At 40.7% G+C, this 25179-nt stretch overlaps 1 protein-coding gene across 1 annotated transcript in view; it reads right to left on the reverse strand.

Annotated features, from left to right (window-relative positions):
• The window catches only part of ENOX1 (ecto-NOX disulfide-thiol exchanger 1), a 391653-nt gene that overhangs the window by 41452 nt on the left and 325022 nt on the right, over positions 1 to 25179 (reverse strand). Inside the window, exon 12 of the mRNA XM_068424932.1 lies at positions 2972 to 3156. Coding sequence (XP_068281033.1) covers positions 2972 to 3156 — 185 coding nt within the window. The remainder of the gene's footprint in view (positions 1 to 2971; positions 3157 to 25179) is intronic.

The following is a 25179-nucleotide window of genomic DNA, read 5'->3' on the forward strand; positions in this document are numbered from 1 at the left end:
TTAATTCAATTTCCATCTCAAAATCAGGTAAAGTGTATCATCTCATTTGTTACCATGGACACAAGACATTATTTCCATTTGTTTGAGATCTCACAGTGGGTATGAAATTAAACTGTGACACAGTTTTATGGAAGAAGTTGACTAAAAACCCTGTAAGTTCAATGTCATTAGTCCAAAGGATTTTCTTTTTTTAGACACACTAAATAAGCAGGTTGCTACTACTACCCATAAGCTATACCTCATAAGCAAACATCTGTGTGATTTTGCTGATGCTACTTTGGATCAGTAGGAGTGATGGAAGAGAAAATAAACATTCATTTCATCAGGCCTGAAAATATGGGAAAGATTCTCGAAAAATGTCCATATAGTAGAATTACATTAAAAATACATTGATGTTGTGTTATTTGCTATTGTTTGGCATCAAATATGTTTACAAAAAAAAATTCTTCATTCTGAAAATGCATCCACTTTTTCTCACATAAATCTGTTTTTCAGGCTGCAGCTCAAATAATTTGCTCTCTAGTTTTCAAAGTTAGAAGAAGAGGTGTATGAAAAAGCAGAGGAGAATGAAGAGGAAAGAAGGAGGAATAAATTTTTTTAATGCTGACATATATGTAGGGTTCAGGAATTCAATGGCATTCAGTTTACCTTGTCTGAAATTAATTTTAATATATACAAAAGGATAAAAGGGAATACAGATCCTCTTGTTAAATTATTACCACTCAAGTCCTGGCTGTATGTTTAATATTTCATAGAGAGACTGATTTCCATAGATGCTGAGCACCTGCTATACTGATGGATTTCAGCTAAGGTTGTCATCTCTCAACATTTACAAAACCAAGTTGAGATGAAACAAAGTATACCTAAATCAAAGGTTTATTTCTAAATATTCATGCATGAACTGCATGAAAAGCACAAAGGTTATGGGATATCATGACTATGGCTAATCATTGAAATCCAAAGCCATTATCCAGCTGCTTAATTGACTGATAATTTCCCACCAAATATTCTGAACTCCACCTCCCGTGCTTCTGTGTTGCTGCCCTCCTCAGCATATTGTCAGACTGGATTATCTGCAGTGTCTTCTCCAGCTCCTTGGGGCATCTCTAATTATATCCCATTGGGATTTAGTAGGTCTGACCCTGAGATGGCAAACTAGAAAAATTCAGAACCTCACAGCAAAATTGTCATGAACATAGAAACTTTCAGAGGAATAGGAACTACAGTGTCCATTGCTAGCTGAACAGAGAGATAAGTAAGTCGCTCTCTGTTATTGACTTGCATTATTAACGTTTGCTTGAAGGTACAACAGATATCTATTTATATTCTACAGACTTGATTATGCTTCATCCAGAACCCAGGTAGGAAATTATAATAATGCAAAATAAGCGTTAGGTCTCTAGCATTTTGATTTAGTAGCATTTTGTGCCCACTTTTCGCTAATTTTAATGGAGAATTAGCACCAGGTTGAAATTTAGCACAATATTTATACATGCAGTTAAATTTAATGAAGCCAGTGATATTTAAGTATCCATTTATATAAGGATAAGATTGTGAATAGACCTCAAGCATATCTAAAGCATACTGAAACCTCAAATATTTCTGATTAATGACTTTATTCCTAAGTTCAGGAAAGATTTTATCCATTTTATACCAATGACTTATTTTCTATTTTTCAAATATTTTATTCAGAATTATTCCACTATACCATAAATCATCCTAATTTTGTAAAACTCTGCAGGATTAAAGGGGTTTATGTTCATATAAACACACATGCAGGCTTCTCTTGTGCTCTGTTATTTGATGTTAGACAGGATTTGCAGACTTGTTGGATTCGATGGGTACCGTGATAGCAATGCAATTCCTAATCCAACCAGGCAGCTCATATGTCAATGAGTGTCTCCTGGTTTTTGTCATTAAAAAACAGCTTAGTACAATCTGGAATTGGGTACAACTTGTCCCCTTCTGGAATCTAATAACCAGGAGTGATAGAGGAGTGCGTGATTTGCTTCAGGGCACAGATGAAGGAGGCAAAATTAACCTCTGCAGTGACATCTTGAGAAGCTCCATTCTAGATGGGAGCCCAATCCAGTGTTGTGGTGAGCCACCGCCCTTGCACTCTGTTATGCAGCAGCTGAATACAAGTCCCTGGGCAGGAAAGAGGTTATGCACGTGCATGTTGAACGAGGAGTGCTTATGAGTTAGCGGACATGTCAGATCAAGCAGTGGGAGCAGTCTGAATGTGCTTGCCAAGACTTGCCCAGCACAACATCAGGAGCACACTGACAAATAAGGGAGAACAGATAAGATAAACTGAACACCCCCTGCAGGGACACATTGCAGTTTCTGTCTGACTGATGTCAGAGGAAAAGCTTTGTTGCTGCACTAAACCACTTAAAAATTGCCTGAATGAAAAGGTTACATCCATGGGTCGACATAAATGAATAAAGCTCATCAGCTCACTGATGTTGCTATTCACTTGCAAGTTAGCAGGAGGGTAGTCTGGACAAGCTGGAGATGTCTCAGTCCTCCTCAAACAAGAGTCAGCAGAAAAAAGACAAAGCCAAAAAGTGGAGATGCATCTAAAGATGCAGATGAATGCAAACAAAGGCACCACAGAGCACTGACTATGCTATAGTGGACAAACTTTCTTGAACTTTTGCGCAGAATTAGGGCCAATCGGATTAAGTGAGGAGAGCAATAGGGGATGTACCAAAGTAATTTGTTCCTAAGTAAACATGCATAAGGACTTTTCTTCAATGACTGGTGGGTTTACATTTTAAGAATTCCTAAAATGACTACCCAAAATATGTCCCAAATTCCTCCTCCCCTTTCCCCCATCTGAAATCTGTAAGATTTTGACTCTGAAAAGAAATCAGGACTTCCATGTCTAATAGTCTTGAGTATAGCACAGCCCCGTGGTATCACTTTCCTAAAAAAGACGACCTGTACTTTTCTTCCTTAGCAATACCTGCTGCATGCCTTGCATTGTCTGCTGTAGGAACTGCAGCTGCTGGTCCTTTGTAAGGCTTTCTTCTGTTCGAAAGAGCTGTCCTTTCTCCTGTTTCAGGAGCTCCACTTCATTCCTATAAGCATCCAGCTGCCATCGAAGACTATCGTTCTCTTCCTTTAGTGCATACGCTTGGGCGGCTAGAGCTAAGAGAAAATGAAAATGTGAGGAAATCAGTAAAGTGGATTGTTTCCTTACATGTAATGCAGAGGACATTGTCAGGGGAGACGACAATACAGTTGAAAGTCAGTGAGATATTTCGGAGCTGAGACAAGACCCAGCAGAGCTGAAAATTATTAGGTTCTGGCAAAGACTGTTCCTGGGAAGTTATTTCCTGGGATGGAAGGAGCCATAAAGTGACCCTGGATAATTCAAATGCTACTTGCAATCTGGCTGCTAAATTTAGGCTTATATTTTAGGAAGAAACTGGCATGCAGTCCAAGGGCAAAGCACCCACTGACTTTACAACATTTTTCCCAGCGATGTTATAGGAACTGATACAACCATTTAGTATTTATACTAGTGTAGAGGCCAGATGTTCCAATCAGATCTGTGCTAAGGAATTTCGACTACATAAAGTTGCTGGATTTAATCCCATGAGAGAGAAAATACAGAAATTTCTCTCCAATCTCACTATGAACTACTTTGTCGCAATGGTTATGAGGAACCATTTAGACAGAAAAATGATGTAATAGAGTAAAATTATATAAAATGCAAATGCTCAAAAAAAGTGTTGGCACTACAAGAACATTACTACGTTACAGGCATTGAAAGACACTTAAGTCATTTCCTTAGGAAGCTCCATTTGGCCCCTTTTCAATTTAGAATGACATTTTTATTATCATAACTGATAGCAGGTGTTTGTGAAGAAATCGATTAGTATGCAGGGATGGAAATTACATTTGCCAAATGACTTGCACAGTCTGCAATATAAGCTAAAATTTGTGTAGCAAAAGGCAGAAGGCTATAAAGCATGTACTAGGTACATTATTTAAATAAATTATCCAAACATAAATACATATAGGGAAGTGTGACATTCATTACTTTAGGGATGTGGTTATTTCCTATAGAAGAACCCACTCGGGGTAGCATTTATACTTGGCAGTAGCTGTGGTCATTTGGCATAGCAAACTGCCATGCTGTACTATTTTCCTTCTTGGAACCTGGTAACACAACAACATTACAGAGCAGCTGTAATTAAAAAACAACAATCTACCATAGCCAATTCTATCAACATTTGGTAACTGAAGCACATAACTGATTTACATTCCAGATTAAATGATTTCAGGCTTGGTATCACAGAATTCTTTCTTGCTCACCTACAGTAGCAATATGGTTAAACTCCAAATTACAGGAAATTGTATATTAACTCCATTTAATGTTAGGCCTCTCTTGACTAGACCTTCCGCAGATAAACAGTCCCCTGTTCCCCACGATAACATGATTCAACACATTTCTGAAATTATATCAGCACTTAGATAGAATGTCACAATATTTCATTACCCATAAAAATGTTTTATCTTTGGTAGGACAAATCTACCTTTTTCTCAGATAACTTTTACTAATTTTAAAATAGTACAAATGCACTATCCAAAATAAAGTACAGTTAGCTACTATTCAAATACAGACATGGATTGGTTATTGTGCTTAATTTGGACATTCTACAGAATCTCTCTGGAAGATTTAGCAACAGTTACAGTATTGTTACATCAAATTAAATTGTTCCGAAAAGCATGTAATCATCCTTCCATGACAAAATTTACACTCAAGAAATTGCAATGATGAGTCCAATGGGCAAATAAGAGGATGAAATCCTTTTTTTTTTTTTTTTTTGTAAGAGTCAACAAGCTATGCTAAAAGGAAAAAAAAAGGCCAAGCAAATAAAAACCTCAGTCTAACAAAAATTCAAGTCAAAATTAAACAGTTTGGGTTAGAAAAGACCTTTAGAGATCATCTAGTCCAACGCCCCTGCCACGGGCAGGGACATCTTTCACTAGATCAGGGTGCTCAAAGCCCCATCCAACCTGGCCTTGAACACTGCCAGGGAGGGGGCATCCACAACTTCTCTGGGCAACCTGTGTCAGCATCTCACCACTCTTATTGTAAAAAAAGTCTTCCTTATGTCCAATCTAAATCTACCCTCTTTCAGTTTAAGCTTGTTACCCCTTGTCTTGTCACTACAGGCCTTGCTAAAAAAAGTCTCTCTCTGTCATTTGTGTTCTCTTACTCATACCAATTAGACTCTCCCTAAATTAAAAAAAAATATATTTTTTAAATGCAATACTGAATTCCAGCCAGAAACTGCTGATTCCTCTGCTCTCTGAGCGCATGAAAGGAGACCATCATGGGCATACTCAAGTTTTTATGGTGGCTTGGGAGTAGTAATTCATTTGTGTCCATCGCCTAATCCAGCCCTTAAAAATCTTCTGAGAGCTGCTGTATAAGTGGAGGTCGTAAGGCCTATGTACTTGTTAATCACCATCCCCACTGAAATGTGGGTCAGGACCCAGATTCAGCCGAGGTTCAGGCTGCCCTACCTGGAAAAGCTGCTCGTGTGTATTTTCTGCATCACACTACAGCCCAGTTGGAGAACTCTCTCCTTTTGTCCTCCTGGGTGAGTTCAGGCTATTAAGTGGGGCTAGGAACAGCATGAGAAGTCTGCTACAGGGGCAGCAAATTAGGGGAAATTGAAAGGGCTACGACATATTGCAAAAGTAACTAACCTGTAGGTGATGAACCTATTAGGGTTTAAAAAATAACTCATCCAAATGGAGCAAGTCACTTTCTATATGAGCAGTGAGGGTAACCATCCATTTTTCCTTTAGAAATACAATACAGCTTTTTCACTGCTAAAAAATTCAGAGTTGCACCTCTGAATACTATTATTTTATTTTATTATTTTAAAATTATCTTTACTATACTGTATTAAAACCTATACAACAATAATTACATTACAGTAGTACCAAGAAGTCCCATTCAAGGATGGGTGCCCCGTTATTCAAGATTGTAGACACCAGAACACAAAGCCTGTATTTGGAAGAGGTTACAATCTATTTTAGGACAAAATGGAAACATCCCAAACAACCTAAAGTAAGAGAATAAGAATACAGCAGAGATAAGTGTGATATTAGGCAGGATTCTCAGAGGTGTACAATGTCTTATCAACATTATTATACACTCTGGTGATCTTCTTAGCCATTCATAGTAAGCAATTAAAGATGGAGTCCAAGGTAGAAATACATCCTTAAATAAGAGGATGCAACACACATAGCAGCAGTGCAACAGAAGTAAATTGTTGCAGACTTTTAAAGGAATTAATTATAGATAAGAGTCCACAAACGATATGGCATTAAATACATGTAGTTCTTTTGCTATTTAATTTAAAACTACAAGTAGCTGGTTCCTAACATTTGTGGACAGACTGGTTAGCAGAAAAGGAGAATAAGTCAAAGAAAGACATCTGGTGGACCCCAGGGGCTCCAGCTCATTCAGCACTGGGTAACTGTTTTAAACAAAACCAGAAGCATTCTTTATGTTGACCTAACATAACTATAATTTTAAGATATTTATATTTTAGTGAACTGGATTCTGGATTCAGACCAATGTCTCTTTTGATTCCAAACAAAATATCTATTATATATAAAATGAAGTATAATCTAATTTTAATTATATATATCATTTATAATAATTACATATAACCATATTATATATTATATAAAAAAGGCACTTCAATACATACTAAATTAAAATTAGAGGAGAATTTTGGGGGAAAGGGAATCTGCATTTTAAAACATAAATATTTTTTAAAGTTTTACAGAAATTTTTGCTGTGACTTAATTGGTAAAGCTAATAATATATATTTTTTGTTGGAAAAAAGTTTACTCAGCTCATCTCAGTGCAACTTCTCATGCCCTTTAAAGTTTGGTAGTTCAGATACTCATCTACAGAATCCTTCTCTGAGACATGCTAAAAAGCACCTTTGGATAAAAAGACAATGAATTCTGAAAGCATTTACAGAAGAACTATATACACAGAAGCTAGATCAAAGGAAAACTCTGACAGGAATCTCAAATAGCTGCCCGTGCCGCAAGCAGAGGGATGCAAAATGATACTGGCCAGTCTCAGAGAAATGGCTGGAGGAAGATTAGACATAAGTAAGTGGGGGAAACCTTCACACTGGTATTTTGAGGACGTCTAAGAGGTTAGTGTGATTTTCTTGTGCTGAGTCACAAGTGCTACATACAATTTGGCAACAGCCTCAGTGGCAAAACAGACTCCATGTAGTGGACCCAGGCTAGACCCAAAGCAAAAAGACACTCTCTTTAAAACAAGAAGTGACTGGCTGATCAGAAATCCACTGAAGTCTAAGGATATACCCACTGACTGATGTCTCAGAAGAAACAAACAATTAACTTTATTTTTCTAGGGCATCTATCTCGGCTAGTTAGGAGTGTGCTTTCTTATGACTAGTACTGATCTGTACCTTTTACTTTTAGCTATTACTCTGTGATTACATTTAACCTAATACATAATAATGCCTACTGGAGACAATATAGAGTAAGTCTTCACAGTTGATACAGGGTAATTGTAGTATTTTATGACTCACATCATGTCATAGTGGCCAGGAAATAAAGTGAAAGCCCCACATCTCTGATTGTATCTATTTATTGATAAAATTAGGGAGAATTTGAAATTTTCTACCAGTTTTATTAATGGACACCTGAGCTGTGCATTTCTCAGTAGATGATGCCCTAATAATATTATGGTTAACATTAATGGCAGACTGCTATGCATACTGGGGACACTCCAAGCTGAAATGTATAGGCAGTAGCTTATCTCAAGAGTCTGAAGCAGTCTGGAAATAGCAACTGAAAAACAAGTAAGCAAACACTAACAACAAGAACAGAAAACCCTCAGGTAAACTCAAGAGCACCGAATTCTCTTAGGTCCTCCTAGCAGAATTTTTTCTATAGATTTTTTTCTATAGATTCTTCTATACTTGTATAGAAATAGATCATAAAACTGACAATGTCTGTGCTTATTTGTCTATCTTCAGACCTTTGGTTCTAGCCTCTTCAGCAGAATTTGTCAGGGTTTGGGAACTTCAGACAACATTTCGATGCAGGGACGTGGATGAAAGCAGATGAAGAGCATATTCCCAAACCTTCCTGCCATCTGAGTTCTACTAATGCCATTATCCTAATTTCTTAACTTGGAAATAAGGTTTAAAATGATCTAATGTTCCTTTTGATAACATCAACAAGAGAAGCATCAAAAACTGTCAAAATGATGGCTGTTATTATGGTAATTTTTTGCAACACTTCCATTGCAGAGCATTTACAATGTCAAAAAAAGCCATCTTGCAAGACACAGCTACTTCTTCAAAGAGTTTCCAGCTTGAGGGACTGAACAAATGTGAGATGAGAGAAATAAGGACACAAAGTTCACAACTATAAATACAAACAATAAAACTTATCCTTGGCCTCTAGCTAGCTTGCCTGTTTTTCAAATAGGTGAACTGTGAAGCAGTACAACAAGGGGAACATCAGCAAGGAAAGATGTTTCTGGAGGATCTGGAAAGGTATGAGCTATGTCTTGATGCTGTAAAATGGGTCCAGTTTCATGTTGAACGCAAAACTATGAGAGGATACATAGTGTGCGCATGCTGGTATGCATCAGGAAAGGGCGAAGCTGAGTCTGGGGCTGCCTTGAAGGAAAAAACTTCCATTTCCATATATTAGATGGGACCACTGGACCCTCATTCATTTTTACCCTATAAAGCTCTACGTAGCGTTCCAGCCCACAGGAAATTAATTTTTGTGCTATGGTCTGAGGATCCCATCGTGGTTGCTCAGTGGCAGGAAGTGTGTGAGCCAGTGAGTGACCCACACCTTGAGGTGGGTGGGAAGGTTGAGTTTGCAGGAGGTCTGAGAGGTGGTGGGAAGGAAGGCATGGCCCTCATTGCAGATGGAAAGCTGGATGGTCTCTGAGGTGGGGAGGGGGACACTGAGCAACTAAAGAAGCTTTAACCTATGGCTCCACTGCGAACTGTTGAAGCTGACCCTCTCTCTGTATCCTCCACTAGCTGGCAGCTCCTGGCAGAAGGGGTTGAGGCCATTATGACCTATAACTGCCCAGGTATAGATCCACTTGTCTCACACCTGACTTCTGTAAACCCTACCATAAAAACTGAGCTCTGAGAACAAGTTTTAGTTACACATGCTCTGTATACAGTTCAAAGGCATTTGGGAAAGCGACTCTTTGATGGTATCTCCAAGAAGCTTTCTGGAAGAGTAAGACCAAGCTACACCTTGGTCACTTCGAAGCACCTTCTCAGCCCACTTTACAACAACGTCAGGCTTCTGAGTCCTCTGATATCTAAAGTGGTTTTGATCCATTGCCTTGAGTTCCAAGAGGACACTTCTTTATGGACAGTTACTAAATATCTGATCACCAGCATAAATAGTGCTTGGATGTCAATGACAAATGCATAGACATATGTGTGATATTAGCAGATAAAAGCAACATTATTCCTATGCTGCATTCTTTAATAAATGCCTCTTCCATTGTTCTCCCATGTTTTCACAAAAATAGACTATGTCACTTGGCTTTTTAAAAAAAGTCCTTTGGTTGAAAGCTTGAAAGCAGCTAGCTAACTAGCCTGAATAAACTCTGTAAACAGAATTAGAATGGTATAAAAATAAATAACTTGGGGCAATCACAAGCTAACATAGCCATGAACAGTTCTTTCTTTCCCCCTTCAGACATAATATAACCAAACAATGAAGCAATTTCCACTTTTTTTCTAATGTCAGGCACACTTCTTTTGAATGTCTCAGTGCCTGCAAATATAAACTCCAAGGGCACTAATTATCCTATATGTGGAGGGGTTATTGTCATTAATGTTAGTGGGAGTTAGGGCCTGCACACTGGGAGGGAGATTTATTCTTTTACAAAACCTGCTTTATTCAGGTGCAGATGCTTCAAAGTCCTGTCCTCACCATGTAGCCTACATTCAATGCAGAGACGCTCATTATATCAGTTACATTCATGATGATACCGGATGTTCAAATTGAATACTCATGAGAATTATTTTCAGGCTTTCTATTCACATAAAACTTGCTGGCGAACAATTAGTAAATGGAAGGATGCTGCCAAAAAAGAAATAAAGAAAAAATAAAGAAGGAAAGAAAAAAGAAAAGTTGCACCATCATTTAACTGCAATTTTATCCATCCCATCCAGTACAGACAGATGTAACATTCGAGAAACCAAAGCATTTCTCTGAGGAGAGTTTTTCTCATTTTACAAAACTTGTTCCTGCTTAGTAGACTTCAGCAATAGCACTGTTTTTTCCTAGGTTTACTGCACGTGGCTCACCAGTAATTTATGAGCGCTTATTATTTCTCGTGTAATGAAGTATATATCTTTGCAAATAGCAAAGAAGGTGTAGGGAAAGGAAGGGAAGATTACAGTCCAGCTGGGCTTAATAACAAAAAGTAGCGTGCAAATGCTGGCTCTGCAGTGGACTAAGAATGCCCCAGAGAGCAGTGCTGCCAGCTCCTGTGGTGTTATGATGAGTCTCAGGATATCTGACATTTTATTTAAAGCCCTAGAGAGATCATTAACTGAAAACCTCTGCTTTAAGTTTCTGCACTAGTGGCCTGCAAACTTTCTAGACTGTGGATCAGTCCCAGCTCTCTCTATTTCACCATGCTCTCACAAACTCTGACTTTTAATTAAAAAAACTAACAAGGCAATTTAATCTCACTGTTTTAGACAGTCCTAGGAATAAGAGGCAGGTTACTCGCTACAGTCTTACAAGTGATCATTGGCTCAGGAGCTCAGTTTGGGATTATTGATCTAGACCTCACGGCTGCAGAAAACCCACCTGAACAGCCAACCAACTTTCTCTAAAGGGCTCCAAAGACAGAAGGCTAATCTCCCACTTTAAGCCAATCTTTCTACCCTTTCTTCGTACCTTCCCCTCTTTCACCTCTGTACTGGGTCTGTTCAGTTCACTTCTTCCTTCAGCTCCAAATGCATGAGTCCATCTCTTTGTTCATTTGTAATTCCTACTTGCCTGGCATTTCCAGATGTTTCTCTCTACCCTCACTCATACTTATTTTGCAGTACGTTCTCCAGTCGCCTCGTACCCAGTTCTGTCCCAGCTAAATTGCAGCATTAAGTGTTTTGGACTTTTCCTACAAAGATGTCACATCACATTACTGAAATGCGTATCTAGAATTTGGAAGAGACCACCTTGTTACAATAATAACAAAGCCTGTCACATTTTAGGTCTATTTTACTTGACAGCATCTCTTTGGAGAACAGGAATCTACATAGCTAGTAAATGATATTTTGACAGCTGCTAGTTAATCTACCCCGCTGAGACCAGTTTCTCCAGGTCACCTCTTTAAAGCAAAGGGCCCTTTTTCCCTCTCCTTTTTGGGTTGCGTTTCTTCTGCTGCCATCCATGTTATGTACCAAGCCCAACTGACTTGGTATATGCATAAGGGAAGATAGGAGAGGGAAGGGTTGGCTCTGCATAGACAACTGTGATGGGTGGACTGTTGGGTTGGTTGTTGCCTTTCCTGCTTGGTTCTCCTCTTGAACTAGAGGCATAGGAAGCAAGTCATAATAAGAAAATCTAGTGATATAACTTTGAGCAAAAATAGCAGCAGTTCTCAGATTTTTCCAAAATTTGGTAAAACTCACTCCTTCTCACTGCTTATTAGAGTATTTGGTTTGTGATGAGGTGAATTTTTCAGATACTTATGCTTTAAATTTACCAATAACTGCTGCTTCAGTTAAATACAATTAATCAAGTACTGATAATCTTTTAGAGGTTCTGCTTTTTTTTCCTAATTGTGAAATAGAACTGTTACAGCTTACAGAGACTGTGCTTTAAAGATGCCACCAAAGCAGTGACTTTTTCTTCTAATCAATGATATTAAAAAAATGACTGTATTCCTGTAACACTAAAAATGAACAGAGGAGATTTTAGTCTCAAGGGGGAAAGGAATATGTTCAGTCAAGTAAGAAAAGCGATGGTTACTGGGGAGATGCCAAGTGGCATGGACGATCCTCTCCCACATCAGTAATGGAAAAATGCTGCTTGTATTAATGGTGCTTTGCAACTGAAGGTACAGACATACTGCAGGTATGAACTCTGCATAGCACAAAAGGTGTTGATGAATGCTCAGTGTTTCATGTATGTTATGTTAATCTTATGTGTATTACATAAATGGATTATATGTATGTGTGTACATGTGATACATAGATTACTCTAGGATACTCAAACATTACTGTGTACAGGTAAACCTCTGTATAGGCCAGTTAGTGATGGCTACTTCTTAGGAGTCAAAGTAATTGCTATATTTTTATTCAGACTTAAACAATAAACACTGGCCTTTACAAGATGCACAACTGCATTGCTGCTCCTGGCATTCGAACTAGGAATTGCATTCAGGCCCAGCACCACTGCGAGAACTTGAAAAAAAAAAAATCTGTGAGTTATAAATATGAAGAAACTGTCATTGCTACTTGGAAACAAACTTGACAGTGTGCACGTGAATCCCTCAATTTGTCACATTCATTAGGGAAGAAAGGGCTGATTTGAGTGTTTTAAGTGACTGTGGTGGTTTGAATTGTTCTGATTTATAATAGGCAAATTTTATTAGTAAATGTAAAGTGCTTTCCATAAATGTGAGGATAAACCACCTTGGTACAAAATTCTACTGCACCCTAAATTGCAGGTAAACATTTATCCAGCTGTCTCTCTGACCTTGTTCTGGATTGGAGGGCTGAGCTAATTTTTCTTTTTAAATTGTGCATAATACTGAAATACTTGCGCAGTTACTTTGGCCTTAGATAAAAATGGATCTTAAATAAAGGAATATGTTTTTACCCCTTTAGAAGGCATAAGCAAATGATCACATGAAGCTTGTAATTTCTTGACTCTCACGTTCAGAGACAGCATTTCTTCAGCCATTTATCCCTTATGTGAATGGAAGTGTCCAGAAGAGCTGTATCTGCAAGCCAAAACCTGTTTTCTCCCCTCCATCCTGCCTTCAGCATACTCAGTATCTGCAAATAAAGGCCACTGTGCTTCTCCACAATTTAACATGTTTAGTAGGTATTTTCTCAGCTACTGAAAAATAAAATGTGCTGCAAACTTGCAGATGACAGGGTTCTACAGAGCTTAGTGGTACTTCCAGTGCTTTAACAGACAATTTATTGAAATTTGCAAAATAGTGTGTAACTTTGAAGACATAAGTGTGAAATGCTCCTTGTACCAGACTTTCTGGGTAAGCCGCTGCTTAGGACTTTGTATCTGTGGTTGTTGAGCACAAGGTGAGTGCAAACACTCCAAGCAGCAGGCAGTAGCTTGTGGGATCAAGGTCTAACAGCACAGGCATCTCAAAACCTATCAACAAAACATGATGAGACAGATGACTATCTGATAATAGAGCATGGGGAGAACTATTGCATTTTCTCATGTTCTTTCTCAACTGTTAAAAGTGCTCGCTTGCCTCCAGAGCTCAGACAAATGTAAGAGGGAAGACAGTCTATATCTGACACATCATGAAGAAGCAATGAAGAGACTGGTGCTGTGGACTAGAAACCACTCAAGTCTCTTCAGAGAGATCCCTGGTTGACATGTGAGGTGGGCACTTGCCAGTTGTAGAAGCAGCTCAGCAATCACTGGGTACAAGTGCTGTAAAGGCATGCCTGGCACAGTTCTTGCACCTGATGAAACTTGGTATGCATCAAATATGTGGAGGGCTGAATAAATAAATGAAACGGTTGCAAACTATTTTGACCATTGAAAGGCAAAAAAAAAAAAGGCAATTAGAACTCCTAATTTAAAAAAAAAACCCAACAAAATAAACCACTTTTTTAACACAGAAGAAACAAATTTTCCTCCTTTAGAATGCTGTATGCTGGTGTTCAAGGATTCACATGATGGAATTAGTGGAAAAGTGGAATAAAATGGTATGGTTTTGGTATGGTATCCAGTTCTTCAGTCTGTCATTTCACATCCTAGATGACTGTTCTTTGTTTTCTGTTCTCTCTGCCATGAATCTAAAACCAAATAAGACTGAAAGATCACTCACCTCCAAGCAGCTTTGAATCCACTTGTCTTTCAACTTTATGAACCAAAGCCTTCAATATATTGGTCACAAAAATGCTATACTATGGATACGTGTCATTAGTAAGAAGCTTATTTCCTTGAGATGGTCTTTAAGCCAAAACCAAAGAGCAGGACATCATGAAACTCCTCTGAATCTGAGTAATTCACTGAAGTAAACCAGTATCACTAACTAGTAGTAGTTTTGGGAGTTTCTGTGGCCATCCAGCTTCAAGCATGAGCTCTGCTGGGTGTGTTTTTAACTCCTGGCATGCAACCACATCACAGACTGCCAGTCAGCTGGACATAAAAGGAACAAGAAACTGCATGCTTTGAAAAGGAAGCTTTTAATGCTTTGGAAAGTTCAGGCAGCCTTGCACGTCTCATGACATAGGATGCTCTCCAAACCTGCAATTATGAGTTTAGAAGCTTGTACTGACGTTGCAAAAGACTCTGCTTTCTGATCATTATCTCCTCTGACACCTTAGCAATGGCTGATATTTCTTGGATTTAACAGTGGATAAGAAAGTACCTAAATCTCCACCTCAAGAAATATCTGCAAGCTTCTCTAATGTGCTGGGGTGAAAAGGGTTTCTAAAAACAACAGAGCATGAAAGGCAGCATAATTAAGAAAACCTAAGACCAAGAGCTTAGTTTAAACAATAATAGAATGATCTTTCATAGGAGGTCCAAAATAAGGTTTAGGCTGAAGCCACTCTTGAAGGAATCTGTTCTTTATGCTCTGTTCAGAATCAACCAACTCCACTGTTATAAATAGGGCTCTTCTCTTGAAGGCTAAATATGAGAGTGCAAGCACAAAAGCTTTATATTGGAGAGGGCACTATAAGCAAGGTCACTGTACAGAAAGCACGAAGTGTAATTTGGAGAAGAATGTTAATACCAGCTATATCAGATTGTGAGGAAGCTGAAAACAGCATATGTTCTAATATTGTCTTTTATTGATTTTGCTGCCAACATCCCACTTCAACAATGTTACAGCCGCACTTCAGGATTCTTAATGGAGGGGGATGGAGAAAATCAATATACAGAGCTTGCTTCTACTTCCATTGAAGTCAATGGGAGTTTCATTATTAACTGCAATGAGCACAGGACAGAGTTCAGACTGTTTTGTTGCTTTATGTTTGTTTCTTCTTTCCCTTTTTATTTAACCTCCTAAGGGGCAATGTGTACTCTTACTCTATGTTTTAGAAAAGTCCCATTTAAATAGGGCAATTCCCTATCAAACTGCAAGTCTGCGCATTCAGAAATGGTGCCCTGCCTTATGAAACCTAATGAAAAATTATAGCCTGTATCCTGAACTGGGAAACTTATAATAAAAGGTATAGGATTTGAAATAAATTCTAATAACAAAATAATTTCTTTCTTTAAAATATTTTCATTCAGATATAAAGCAAACAAAAACATCTTAGCTTTCATTGACTGGTGAAATATTACTTTCAGTGTGCATTGTTTGCTCTATTACAAATAGAGGGAATGCACACAAAATTATTTTCACTACTGTTTTAATGCTATTTACACAAAACGAAATACGCTAAAATTATCTCCAAAAATCATAAACATCATCTTCATTCCAACAATTTGCTGTTAATTTTTTCTAGAATGAATGCAAAACATATTTTATCATGCTGTCAAAATGAGACACTAAGAATGTCAATAAAATGACACTAAAATAAATGTAAATTTAGATTGCTGTCACAAGTGGCTGCTTGGTTTTGTGAAGATGTTAGGTTGCTATAGCATTTTCCATAGCAACTTTGCATCTTATTACATAAATAATCCCTCAGTGTCCTTAAAGCTTACTAAAACAGGATTAAATCTATTCTCATATGTAATGATCCCACATAAAAGCTTATCAGTATGAAATACCCAGAAAACATGATAAAATGTAATCTAGGTAATAGTATTTCTGGCAGTTGAAAAGCATCAAAGCTCAGCAGACTTGTTTTGTAGTAAACGGGACATCCTCCTAAAACCCATATTAGGAAAAAGCCTTTGAAGTGTCTGTTTCCTCTAAAAATTGAAAGTTAGGTTAACCCCTTCACTGCTGTGTCCATAGAACCAGCACACACCTTCATCCCAAAGCTGATGTGCTGTGCATGAACCAGAGGAGCTGTCCCAGTATCTGGGACAGGACAAGGCTGGTTTTATTCTCCAGGGAAGACATGCTTGGCAACTACCTTCAGCCCTGGTTCATCAAGGCATTTCTGCTAAATTCAGCTGCACAAGAAGCATTATTAGAGCCAAATGGACTTAAAACCAGGAGCATAATATTAGGACCCTGCCTACATGCCACCAGAATTCCAGCCTATTTTTGTAAAAGCTGTGGGAAAAATGGAATGCACTTTAAGGCACAAAATTGGAGTCTGCCTGATGATAACAGCTCTGAACTGGCATGCTGTGAAAGACACTAGAGCAGACTTTTCCCAGCGTAGAGGCAGTAATCATCTCATGCTGCTGTCTAGTGATCATCTCTGATGGTCCCTGGGAGCAAAGCTGATTGTCTGCTGTGTCCAAAGCATTTCCATTCAAAGGGAAGTTACTACACTTGCAGAGCTCAAAAGGATTGTTCAGCTGTCTTCTCCAGCCAGAGAGAGGACCGTGTCAGTACGGTGACAATTCAGAGCTTCAGATTTAAATATGTTCTCTTCTTCAAGATTGCTTATAAAACCTGGTTAGTAGATTTTTGTTAACAGGTTTTATTTTCTTCTTCATATGCCTTTATATGTTTATTACCGCAGGGCTGATTATGACACCAGCTGCTGACGGTTTTGAAATGGTATTGATTTATTTGAGGAAAAAAGCAATGCTAGCCCATTAATTTTTAAAGAAAATACATTTTTTACATTATCTTTATCGACAAGTGTTTAAAAGGAAAATGAGCAAACTATGGGCTTGTTAAATACCAGTATGACTTTCACAAAATCTGATGCTGAAAAGCTATGGGATGGAGAGGTAACAACTGAAAAATAAATCAGACTTTTGTTTAGAACAAATTCTCCCATAAAACCCAAAAGATTAGACTTAAAGAAAGGAAGGGAGAAATATCTGATCCCTGGAATCAGGAGGAAGATGAAGATCTGACATGAGATCTGCTGTGACACTGGGCCAGCTGGAAGAAAAGGAAGAGCAAAGCTCAGCTCCACACAGCTGGGGCTCAGCAATTTCTGTTCAAAGTTGTAACAACCTATATAAAGCTTTCCTACCAGTTTAATCATAGAATCATAAAATCATAGAATGGTTTTGGTTGGAAGGGACCTTAAAGATCATCTAGTTCCAACTCCCCTGCCATGGGCAGGGACACCTTCCACTAGACCAGGTTGCTCAAAGCCCCATCCAACCTGGCCTTGAACACTGCCAGGGAGGGGGCAGCCACAACTTATCTGGACAACCTGTGCCAGTGTCTCACTACCCTCACAGTCAAGAATTTCTTCCTAATGTCTAATCTAAATCTACCCTCTTTTAGATTGAAATCATTACCCCTCGTCCTATCACTACATGCCCTTGTAAAAAGTCCCTCTCCAGCTTGCCTGTAGGCTCCCTTCAGGGACTGGAAGGCTGCTGTAAGGTCTCCCCAGAGCCTTCTCTTCTCCAGGCTGAACAGCCCCAACTCTTTCAGCCTGTCTTCATAGGAGAGGTGCTCCAGCCCTCTCATCATCTTCGTGGCCCTCCTCTGGACTCGCTCCAACAGCTCCATGTCCTTCTTCTGTTGGGGGTCCCAGAGCTGAATGCAGTACTCCAGGTGGGGTCTCACGAGAGCAGAGTAGAGGGGCAGAATCACCTCCCTCGACCTGCTGGCCACGCTGCTTTTGATGCAACCCAGGATATTGGTTGGCTTTCTAGGCTTTGAGCGCACACTGCTGGCTCATGTTGAGCTTCTTGTCAACTATCACCCCTAAGCCCTTCTCTCCTCAGGGCTGCTCTCAATCCATTCTCCACCCAGCCTGTATTTGTGCTTGGGATTGCCCTGACCCACAGGCAGGACCTTGCACTTGGCCTTGTTGAACTTCATGCGGTTTGCACAGGCCCAGCTCTCAAGCCTGTCAAGGTCCCTCTGGATGGCATCCCTTCCTTCCAGCGTGTCGACCGCACCGCACAGCTTGGTGTCGTCAGCAAACTTACTGAGGGCGCACTCAGTCCCACTGTCCATATCACCGACAAAGATGCTAAAACAGGACCGGTCCCAATACCAACCCCTGCGGAATGCCACTCATCACTGGTCTCCACTTGGACATCGAGCCATTGACCGTAACTCTTTGAGTGCGACCATCCAGACAATTCTTTATCCACCAAGTGGTCCATATGTCAAGTCCATGTCTCTCCAATTTAGAGACAAGGATGTCATGCGGGACAGTGTCAAATGCTTTGCACAAGTCCAGGTAGATAACATCAGTTGCTCTTCCCCTGTCCGCCAGTGCTGTAACCCTGTCGTAGAAGGCCACCAAACTTGTCAGGTATGATTTGCCCTTAGTGAAGCCATGTTGGCTGTCACCAATCACCTCCTTGATTTCCGTGTGCCTCAGTATAGTTTCCAGGAGGATCTGCTCCATGATCTTGCCAGGCACAGAGGTGAGACTGACTGGCCTGTAGTTCCCCGGGTCTTCCTTTTTCCCCTTCTTGAAGATCGGGGTTATGTTTCCCCTTTTCCAGTCAGTGGGAACTTCACCAGATTCCCATGACTTCTCAAAAATTATGGATAGCGGCTTAGCAACTTCATCCACCAGTTCCCTCAAGACCCATTGATGCATTTCATCAGGCCCCATGGACTTGTGCACCTTCAGGTTCTTTAGATGGTCTCAGACCTGATCTTCTCCTACAGTGGGCGGTTCTTCATCCTTCCAGTCCCTGCCTCTGCCTTCTGCGACTTGGGTGGTGAGGCTAGAGCACTTGCCGGTGAAGACTGAGGCAAAAAAGTCATTGAGTACCTCAGCCTTCTCCATATCCTGGGTAACTGGGTCTCCCGTTTCCTTCTGGAGAGGGCCCACATTTTCCCTAGTCTTCCTTTTGTCACTGATATACCTATAGAAGCATTTCTTGTTGTCCTTGACATCCCTGGCCAGATTTAATTCTATCGGGGCTTTAGCTTTTCTAACCTGGTCCCTGGCTGCTTGGACAATTTCCCTGTATTCTTCCCAGGCTACCTCCCCTTGCTTCCACCCTCTGTAGGCTTCTTTCTTGTGCCTGAGTTTATTCAGGAGCTCCTTGTTCATCTATGCGGGCCTCCTGGCGTTTTTGCCTGCCTTCCTCTTTGTCGGGATGAATTGCTCCTGAGCCTGGAGGAGGTGGTCCTTGAATACTAACCAGCTTTCTTGGGCCCCTCTTCCCTCCAGGGCTTTATCCCAAGGGACTCTCCCAAGCAGGTCCCTGAAGAAGCCAAAATCTGCTCTCCTGAAATCCAGGGTGGTGAGCTTGCTGCACACCCTCCTTGCTGCCCTATGGATCTTGAACCCCACCATTTCATGGTTGCTGCAGCCAAGGCTGCCCTTGAGCTTCACGTCCCCCACCAGCCCCTCCTTCTTGGTGAGAACAAAGTCCAGCATGGCACCTTGCCTCGTTGTCTTCTCCATCACTTGGAGAAGGAAGTTGTCATCCACGCATTCCAGGAACCTCCTGGATTGCTTGTGCCCAGCTGTGTTGTACTTCCAACAGATATCGGGGTGGTGGAAGTCCCCCATGAGGACCAGGGCCTGTGAATGCGAGGCTACATCTATCTGTCTGGAGAGGACCTCATCCGCTCGGTCTTCCTGGTCAGGTGGCCTGTAGCAGATACCTACTATAATGTCTCCCATCCCTGCCCTCCCTTTAATCCTGAACCATAAGCTCTCTATCGGCTCCTCCTCCATCCCCAGGCAGAGCTCCATGCACTTGAACTGGTCATTGACATAGAGCGCAACACCCCCTCCTCGTCTCCCCTGCCTGTCCTTCCTAAAAAGCCTGTATCCCTCCATTCCAATGCTGCAGTTATCAGAGCTGTCCCACCATGTGTCCATGATGCCAATAAGGTCGTAGCCTTGCAGGTATGCGCACGTCTCTCGCTCCTCTTGTTTGTTCCCCATGCTCTGTGCGTTTGCATAGAGACATTTCAGTCGGGCCCCCAACGAAGCTGACTTACTGCCTGAAATTCCTTTTCTCTGCTCTTCCAGCACTCTCCTGCTGACCTTCCATCCTTCTCCAGTCTCTGGGCACCTATTGCTGGCCCTGGCATCAGACTGGCTGAATTGGGATGGACTGAGGATCCCCTCCCCTAGCAACTCTAGTTTAAAGCCCTCTTTACCAGCTTGGCAAGCCTATGACCCAAGGTGGCCTTGCTCTTCTCTGACAGATGGACCCTGTTGGCTGCCAGAAGACCATGTTTCTTGAAATGAGTCCCGTGGTCTAAGTAGCCAAACTGCTGACTATGGCACCAGTCCTGTAGCCATGTGTTGATTTGCCTAATTTGACTGTCCTTTTTAGTCCCCTTCCCTTTGACTGGGAGGATTGATGAGAAAACTACTTGGGCCCCAGAGTCCTTTACCACTGCTCCCAGGGCTCTGTAGTCCTCCTTGATACGCCTCGGACTGCTCTTGGCTGTATCACTGGTGCCCACGTAATCTAGCTATAAAACACAGTTTCCATTCTATGTGTGAACCTCTGCATTCACACAAGCCTTAGAGAAAGCAAAAAGAGGATTGAATTGCAGAGAAAAGATGAATAAGCATCACATAGATCTCTGGTGTTGTTTCAGACTTTCCTTGAAGACTTGCCAGGCTTGCAACTTTCAAGACAGACTTATGAACAATATCACAAAGCCTGTTTTATGCTGTGTGCACTAGGGTGCGATTTTCAAATACTGACTTTCACAAGGACTTACACTCTTCTGTCAGATGGACTGCCCGCTGTTCAGCCTGTCTCCTATGGCAAGTGACTTAGCTGGTGCTGCAAACAGGAGAGACCAGTTCAGGAGAGCACTTAAAGATCCAGACTAATATTCAAGACAGAAAGAGCTTCAATGAAGAGAAGGCTCGGGGAGACCTTACAGCAGCCTTCCAGTCCCTGAAGGGGGCCTACAGGAAAGCTGGAGAGGGACTTTTTACAAGGGCACGTAGTGATAGGACGAGGGGTAATGATTTCAATCTAAAAGAGGGTAGATTCAGATTAGATATTAGGAAGAAATTCTTGACTGTGAGGGTGGTGAGACACTGGCACAGGTTGTCCAGAGAAGTTGTGGCTGCCCCCTCCCTGGAAGTGTTCAAGGCCAGGTTGGATGGGGCTTTGAGCAGCCTGGTCTAGTGGAAGGTGTCCCTGCCCAAGGCAGGGGGGTTGGAACTAGATGATCTTTAAGGTCCCTTCCAACCCAAACCATTCTATGATTCTACGATAATGTTTAAATTTGGCATCTACTTTAAGTACGCTTGAAAATCCTGCCATAGAGGATGTCTATCCTAACTTGGAAGGCAGCACCAATCTTATGTGTTCAAACGGGGCTTACGCTACATAACGTGCAATTTATTATTTGCACGTTGTCCCCGAGATGTTGTTAAGTTACTTCATCACAGGTAATACGAAGATGGTGAAATGATCTAGGGGCCCAATGAGTGGGCTATTGCAAGTCTGTTCAGTTAAGAGAGCCCTATACTGAGGTCCTTATCACCCATGTGGACAGGACAGGCAGTAAATGTATGAAAAGAAGCATCATCACCTCCATTTGATAGTAGGGAACTGAGATAACACAAATTCATTGATTAGCCCAGGTGAGGGGCATGTAGCAGAGCTGGCATTTGGCCCAGAGCTCTGGGATCCCAGTCAAAAGCCTTAATCATGCAACCATCCTCCCACGTCCCTCTGCAAGCACTGTGTATCTTTCTTTTCCGCCATGCCAGCTGCCTCTCGCTGAAGTTGGAGTTGCTAGAATTAATGGCATGTCGCCAAGAACTGCAAAAGGAAGAGATTAACCCACCTCCCCTTAAAGTAAAATTACAGGTGCCTTCTAGGCATAAACCAATCTTCAGCTCTATTCTACAACATGCAGCTTCACTTCACTAATTCTTGAAATTACTTTGGAGGCTTTTACATGTGGATCCTTACTCCCAGTGCCAGCAGGTGGGAGACGAAGCATCCATAAATCCTGATCGTTCTGAAGATTTTCGTATATCCTCTAGACTCCGGTGATGAATCTCTTTTTTTTTTTCCCCCTGAGCTAATCCTTCAGTAGCTGCACCTTGACTTTCAAATGTATTAACTGAGTTGCCAATCATCATTATTATTTTTTTCTTAGAAATCTCCCAGCTTTACTTCAGCAATCTTCTTGTCCCTTTTGAACTCCAAAATCCACATTGCAGAAAAAACACTGTTTAAAGGCTGAATTTTGGAAAAAAACCACCATTCTAAAGGAACATCTGATCCCACAGGTGAGACTCACTCAGTCTCAGGTCAGCCTTTTGTCAGCTTTCCCCGTAATGCAAATGACCTTTAGTCTGTGAAACCAGGAGGTTTTCCTATAAATTAGGCATGTATGCTAGTTCAGCCAATTTATTGCTTTCCCTGGGGGCCTCTTCAGGGGGTTCTGGCAGCAGTTTGAGATGCTCTCCAAAAGAACAAGCAGGTAGTGATCTCTTCCTTTTCCTTGAAGATTCAGCTTGCACATGATAAAGCAGGTTACTAACTAAGCCTGAGGAGAATGACCTGTAAAACATCTGGAGGAACAGAAAGTCTTTGCACAGGAGGCAGTGCCCCAGCCCTGCAACATGGACTAGAGGGTGGAAGACAGGTCCAGGAGACCAATGGTCCCGATTCTCATTCCAGCTCTGCCACTGAGTCACTGATATCAGTAAATCAAGTACATAAACAACTAGGAGAAGAGCAATTGGCCGATGAAAGAAGAGGATTTAAGTCTAGAACAGAGTGACACACTTTGCAACAAGTCCCCCTGGAGCTGTTCTGCTTTGTCACAAGTAGCAAGCCCAAATCTTCCCAAAAAACAGCTATTAGTAGATTTCTAATACACACCACAACTTGTTCTCTTGCATGACTTAGTATCTTGCACAACTTGAAGAAAATATGCAAATCATTCTTGCTAACACCTTTTTAATCATCCCCCCCCAAATCCCTAGAACTTATTGTGTACAAGGGCCTCAGCAAAATGTAACTTTCCTCTGAAACCTGAAGTCCAGCAAATCTGGATAAGCATTCAGCCACTCAAGTCCTTTTTGCACAGCCTCAGGGATTAAATATGTTGCACTGTGTTTTCTAAGGTTGGGGCTGGAATCCACCCTCTTTTTTTTTCAGGGTGATTAATAGGTTTCTCTTCAGATATCCTAGAGGAGAGTTTTCATTCTAACTAGTCTAGCTGTGAGGAAATGTGACACACAGCACCATATTATCTAGATGCTCACAGAAGTGGAGTTATTTCTGAATGAAAAAGGCTTGAGTTAGCACAAGAAATTACATTGGGACACGGCTGAAACTACACTTCACAAAGACAGAATGAGGTCCTAGGACCCATTCTAAACTGCTGAATTAATTGAGCCTTCTTGTACTAGGGGTGATTTAACTTGGTGAACTAGTGAAAAAAGACCTCACATAGGTGTTGGAACCTGGGGGAATCTCTGTCACTTTTTGTAGCTTTGGGGATGGTAACTTCCCAGGAGTGTTGTTCCCACTGTCGCGCAGGGCAGACTGAAAAATAATGTTCTCAAGAAAATTGTTGGGATGGCAGGACAGGCATTCCAGAACTCTGGAACTATCCAAATCAATTCATCATGTCTCATTGCTTCAATCACTTTCGGATTTAGACTTTTAAGCCTTTATGTGTGCATGCTGTCCTTGAATTGAAGAAGCACAATATCTTCTTTCTGTTATTCAAGCCTTGCCCTTCCCATGGTTAAGCATTCAGACAAACATTTTAAGAAAAGAGGTTAAAAACAAAGAAAGTGCCAATGTTTTCTTACTGTACAGAATTGCTTTTGTGATAAAAGATTTTTTAAAAGACAGCCTTTGTGAATACAAATAACCTCTCCAGTGAGATAAAGAGGTGGTTCTAGCACGACATACTCAAAAAAAGAAAAAAAAAGAAAAAGAGAAGGTGGCTTACACAAATAGTAATTTTAAAAAAATGTTAGAAGAAGGAAGGAAGAATCATCCTCTGTACATAACAATGAATAAATAAATGTCCTTCTCTCACTTTCTTTCCATTTACCAATGTTTTATACCCAATAACTTTTTGATTTAACAGAAGAATCAAATCCCCTTGCTTTAGTTGAGAGTGTGAAGTTGGAAGAAGAAAGCTATAAAATTAATTTTAGAACTGGATGACTTTATGTACGCACAGGCTGGATCAGCTCCACTAAGATCAAGAGGATGATGAATGGTACAATGGACACTGACAGACAAGTACTCAAGTGGATTCATATCGCTAAATTTTGATTTAGCATGCAACACAGTACTGGGTTTGCTACAGTTATCCCTGAGGGGACTCAAGGCTCCACATTATAACAATACAAATAAACTGAAGTTTTTTGGGATGGAGTGCTGTAGAAATCTCAGATATCAAAACATTTGATAGAAATGTCCCTTTTCATGGAAGAAAACCAAAGACTCTTTCCTATTTGTGATGTTGTTACAAAAAGAATGACAGGCATAGCTCTGCTCTAAGCATGCATATGTTAAGCCTAGCTGAACTGGTTAGTATGACAGTTCAAAATCTCATTACTCCTCTTCTGGAGTGCAAGCTGTGGGTATTTCTGGCTCTACCCTCTTGTTGTTAATTCTAATGACTTCCCTCCGTAAGAGTGGACACAGTCAAGGTAAAATGATTAGACATTCACAAAAATCTCTGATTGCTAGGAGTGCTTTGTCTGCAGAGACTCACTGTCTCAGCTCCAAACACTTGCTAATGGTGTCTAGAAAATTCAAACCCACACAATTAGCCAAGCAAAAATTAAGGCTGCCCTTTACAGGTTTTATTGTTTCATTTTTTTTCCCGGAAAAACATTAAATCTCCCCTCAAGAGAGATGTTGTAGTAAAAATTTCTTTGCTAGAAT

This window comes from Nyctibius grandis, chromosome 2 (genome assembly GCF_013368605.1).
Source record: "Nyctibius grandis isolate bNycGra1 chromosome 2, bNycGra1.pri, whole genome shotgun sequence".
Classification (NCBI taxonomy): domain Eukaryota; kingdom Metazoa; phylum Chordata; class Aves; order Nyctibiiformes; family Nyctibiidae; genus Nyctibius; species Nyctibius grandis.